General features: G+C 34.0%; 3 protein-coding genes across 3 annotated transcripts in view; 2 read left to right on the top strand and 1 right to left on the bottom strand.

Moving 5' to 3' along the window:
- Positions 1 to 5,447, top strand: part of LOC100574667 — a 102,837-nt gene that overhangs the window by 22,696 nt on the left and 74,694 nt on the right. The window lies entirely within an intron of this gene.
- LOC115034408 (G-protein coupled receptor Mth2-like) overlaps positions 1 to 5,447 on the bottom strand; it is a 161,282-nt gene that overhangs the window by 138,290 nt on the left and 17,545 nt on the right. The window lies entirely within an intron of this gene.
- LOC100568757 overlaps positions 441 to 5,447 on the top strand; it is a 14,436-nt gene continuing 9,429 nt past the window's right edge. The window contains exons 1-2 of the mRNA XM_029491277.1: positions 441 to 1,135; positions 3,873 to 4,149. Coding sequence (XP_029347137.1) covers positions 540 to 1,135; positions 3,873 to 4,149 — 873 coding nt within the window. The 5' untranslated portion in view covers positions 441 to 539. The remainder of the gene's footprint in view (positions 1,136 to 3,872; positions 4,150 to 5,447) is intronic.

Genomic DNA, 5,447 nt, shown 5'->3' with positions numbered 1-5,447 from the left:
TCAGAATTCGTATCGCTTCATTAGATAAATTGGTATGTTTGGCAAAATATACGTCTAAAATACTATGTCACGCGTGTGTTAGACGAAAACAGAAAATCACAGTATCGAATCCCCTTAATTCAATTCACTTAGAATTATTTTTTTTTTTAATATCACATCTTTATACTGTTTAAAGATCCATTCTTTTTTTACTTAGCTGTTTTTTACACGGTGTTTGATGAAGTGTTTTGTTGTGATTCAATTACGCCATAACCCTCCTGCACATAATATATTTAATAATAATATTGAAAATTCGTAAAACCTAACATGATTTAAATAATAATCGTAATTCAAAACACAATAATATAATAATATTTAGATAACGAAAACCAGTATAATATAGTACCTATTACATTTTTATAATATTATATATAAGAGCAAGTGGCGTTCGGCGGTGGTGGTTCGTCGAGTGGTCGACGATAGTCCATTCCTGACACACGAGGCGGCTAGCAGTCGCGATAGTGAATGAGCCGACGCCGCCCAAACAGTGTGCGCACACAATGAATACCGTCCGTTCGTGTTTCGCCACCATAGTCGCGTTTCTCGTTGTCGCGATCGGTTGGTGGGCCGCTGACGCTGTGGTCTGTTGCAGCAGTAGTTCAGTCGCAAGTGGCGGCGGAGACCTTGTCGCGTCATGCCAGTACAAAAATAGGACGTTCCATACGGTCGGGGCATTCGGTGGTGGCACGTGCGATGACAACCGGACAGTCGTGCCTATCCGGAAGTGCTGTCCGCTGGGCCAGTCGTACGGTTTGTACGACGTGTGTGAACCGTCCGGGGCAGACGGCGGCGAGCAAATGCTTCGGATGATGCAGCTACTGAGGGATAAATCCCGGGTGGTGGCCGATGCGGTGATGGTTAGTTATAATTATGAAGTACTACCGTGTGGCGGCCCGAACGAGCTAATCTACTTAAATGCCTACGAAATATATCTCGATGCTCTGGCGAATGACGGGCTTCTGGATGGTTACTGCTTCGACCTGGATCCATCCAATGAGCTGGTGGCCCTGATGTGCAGGCGAAGCCAATATTGCCTCGATACCACATGCGTCCCCAGGTGCTGCAAGGGCGACCGGATGATGGTCGATGGCCCCAAGTAAGTGGCGGTCTATTTTTAAATATAAAATAGTACATAATGCTTATACATAAAGCGTATCTACAGTTGCAGTTGGTGTAGTGGTTATTTGGTGGGAAAGGAATAGTGGAGGTTAGGAGTTGTCCTGATTGGCAAAATGTCGAATGTGTGTATATGTCACATCCACATAGTAAAATCACTCATTTCATGAACTGGAAATCCAGTTAGTAAAATTCGTCCAGATCGTGAATTTTGACGAAAATACATTATATGGACATCCATTTCTTGAAATGGACATTAACTATTTTGTGTACTTTGTGTAATTGTTGTAAAACAAAATTGTTATGTTATTTAGCAATAAATAACTATATTATATTATCATAGTATTATAATTTATAACTATACTTTTCTATATTGTTTTATGAACAAAAATATATATCAATTACATCATAATATTACATGACAAATATTTTTATTTTATTTTGCATAAACCATCATTATACGTATTTTATATTTTTATTATATAAATAATTATAATTTAACAAAATAATATTACAAATATTTTTATTTATTTTTCATAAGCCATCATTATACGTACATTATATTTTATTATATAAACAATTATTGACTATAAAATATAGTTAAACAATTGATTTAAACATTTATTTATTTTTGCATGACGATCGATTATGACATCGACTGTTATATTATACCATATTATTTTTAAAACATGCACACCTATCTGATTGGCAAGGAGTTTTTGACTTTTCATTGTATAATATTCGTCTAGCTTTTCACATAATACGTTCCTTTCTTCCATTTCACTTCTATATAAAATAAAAAATACACGATAAACTGCCAAGCAAAATAGTACCTGTGTTACACACAAACGCTCACTAAATGTTATTTGCTGAATAACTTAGGAGCTATCCGTCAACCGTCATCCGAATAACCGATATGGAAACATTTATATGATAGGTATTGGATGTGGAATTACCGAAATTAAATTTGATATCTCTCTAATAGCCTCATATAATATAATATAATATAGATCAATATAAAGCATTATTATCTTTATTGATATTTAAAAATGAAAAGTATACTATGTAACAGTCGATGTCATAATCAATCGTGAAAAATAAAATTAAAATATTTGTAATGTAATGTGATGTAATTGGTATACTTTTGTTCATAGAACAATAAATAAAAGTATAGTTATAAATTATAAACTATGGTATAATATAATTATTTATTGCTAAATAACATAACAATTTTGTTTTACAACAATTACACAAAGTACACAAAATAGGTAATGTCCATATAATGTATTTTCGTCAAAATTCACGATCTGGGTGAATTTCAATATCTGGATATCCAGTTCATGAAATGAGTAATTTTACTATGTGGATATACATTATACACACAGTGGCTTAAAACATGTTTCAAGTCTGGCATGCCAGACCTCGTTAGTAATTGAGGGGGTGCATATCAGGTGGTAAAATATATTTTGTAAAAATGTCTATGAATATTATGATACGTAATATCAAAATTCAAAATAACTATTGACCAATGAATTTGATAAGCGGAGAAAGCATAAACCGTGTTTGTGCTATAGTTGCAGTCAGGTACATGTTTATTTTGTCATTGTAAAGTGGCGCTGAAGTCCAAAAATTTTTATGTATGAAAGCGGCCAAGTACCTCTTCAGAATTAAATCCTACCATTGTCACCTCTCAGTGGCGACCATGAAAGCTGCTACCTATAAATATATTAGATATAATTCGGCTGAGGAGTGGGTCTTTAAATACGAGTAAAAATGTAAAAAGTGTGGAATTAGGTAACTGATAACTGCTCTGCTGTATGGTTGAAATCATTATTGGTGAAAACATTACATTTATTCAATTATTTTATTATTCAGTATTATAATTGCTTTAATTTTATAATACTGCCTAGTACCTTTATATTTATATGTTTAATATTATTATATTATTATTAACTTATGGTCAACTCAAACTTTCCAAAGAATGTGAACGTTGTGAGGTTCATGGTATAACCAACGTATAAATACCCAATAAATTAAAAATATTTAGCTTAAAATATTTTGAATTAAAATATAATCTATACTATAAAAGCAAAATAGAAATCTGTGTTAGGATTTGGCTTCGAAACGGCTTGATCGATTAGGCTTATTTTTTTTTTGTGTTCATAATAATTGTTGTCAGTGAAATATATGGTTTTTCATATGCAACCTTAAGTACGCCTTTTGTATGCATTTGTATGACCATTGTCCTCGTTTTTATGACCTTGGTTTTTGTATGAATTTGTACGACACCTTTCAATCCTTAATTTTGAAATCCACCCCTGGGTGGTCTTGCGTGACGTCACCCCAGCCCACCCCTTAACGGAATTTGAAATTGCTAACCGTCATTCGTTTGTACGCTATTTGTATGAAATCAATCAACCCTTAATTTTGAAATCTATTCTTGAGTGGGCTGGCGTAACGTGTAACCACCCCAACAAGAGTAGATTTCAAAGTTAGTGGTTGAAAGGTGTCATACAAATACATACAAATGGCGTACTAATTATTGCATATTATGAAAAAACATACATTTTACATAATATGGGATGGGCTGGAGAGACGCTCTCAAAAAATTTCTATTGCCATTGCCATTATAAACATCATTAGCAATAAACGTTAATTTGCACAGGAGAATTATTCTTTCCCCCTCATTACACTAATGACTATAATATATCATGCAGTGGTCCGGAGTGCACGGTGAATGAGAAGCCGTTCAGGATGTTCGCCTATTTAACAAACGAGGGCGGCACTCCAGTGTACCAGTCGAAGTATATCCGTCCCCCTTCTAAGGCACTGTCGAACAAGAAGGTGGAGCCATACTATGCAAAATTCAAATGTTCACACAGAGACATGCTGGAATACGGGTTCCAGTTGACCGAACATGGCAACCTTTACCTTACCTACGAAGACCACCTCGTACTGCAATCGAAATACTGCGTGGGGTATTCACAGGGAATAGTAAGTTCCTACACGAAAGTAACAAGTAAACAATTACATATGTTAATTCCTACACGGACATATTATGTTAGTTCCAACACGGCGAAAAAAATTGAATATGTATATGTACAATTAAATATGAATATACGAATTTATACAAATAAATATATGATTATTAAAATAAAATAAGAGAAATAACCGGCCAAGTGCGAGTCGAAAGGGTTCCATACCATATTACCATCATAAGCTATAAACATGTTGGCAACACTGCTTATATTATAAATTCTAGGATTTGCTGTTATAGCGGCAATAGAAATACATAGCCTGTGAAAATTTCAACTTTCTAACTTTCATGGTTTATGAGATACAGTCTGGTGACAGACGGACGGACGGACGGACAGCGGAGCCTTAGTAATAGGGTCCCGTTTTACCGTACAGAACCCTACAAACAATGTAAAAACAATGCAAAAAAGGTGGGTAAGTGGATGTCGCTCTGCTGTATAGTAGGTTAGAAGTGGGTCACTGTATAATGGATAGTATTAAATTTGAATTCAATGACATGATATCACTGTATAAGAAAAACGATTCTGAGCGGAGACGGTTTGTCAGTCTAGGTATTAGATATATTATATATCTATAATATCTATATGCATATATATATATTACTTATATATGGTATTAAAAAAAAAAAATTGACCTATAATAGGTACCTGTTATAAATTCCAAATTAATCATATCACAATATCCATTAGGTACTTATAACGTGTTATACATCAACATCAAACCGTGATAGTGTGATACTATCATAGATATATAATATTATACTTTAGAAGTTTCAAGTACAGTAGAAACTCGATTAACCGTCACAGTCGGGACCAGGACTATGACGGTTAATTGAATAGACGATTAACAGAAATTTTGCAAAAAAAGTATATAATATTAAATATATACTTAATATATATATATTAAGTGTGTATTTTCAAAATAAAATTCATACTTATTTCGCCGGTTTCATAATATGGTTTTACGAGTTCTAACATCTCAATCGTTGCATTGCATTTGACTATATTTGAGACACATGTTGCTCAATTTTTTCAGCATCCCGTCTTATGTCATTCACGACATGTCGCTTTCGTCCAATCTTTAAATGGCAAAATGACATGCTCAGGTTTGTATTGTCGCTTAGCCATTTTACTCATCGATGCGTCAGAATTTTAGAAAAATGTTGATACCAATATCTCATTTTCGCTAAAATTGTCGCTCACGGTCTTTTACCTAATACGGATCGATATTACAAACTATTTAGGCTTATTACGCTA

This window comes from Acyrthosiphon pisum, chromosome X, assembly GCF_005508785.2.
Source record: "Acyrthosiphon pisum isolate AL4f chromosome X, pea_aphid_22Mar2018_4r6ur, whole genome shotgun sequence".
Taxonomy (NCBI): domain Eukaryota; kingdom Metazoa; phylum Arthropoda; class Insecta; order Hemiptera; family Aphididae; genus Acyrthosiphon; species Acyrthosiphon pisum.
The sequence above is the reverse complement of the archived record's forward strand: the minus strand, read 5'-3'. Positions and strand labels throughout refer to the sequence as shown.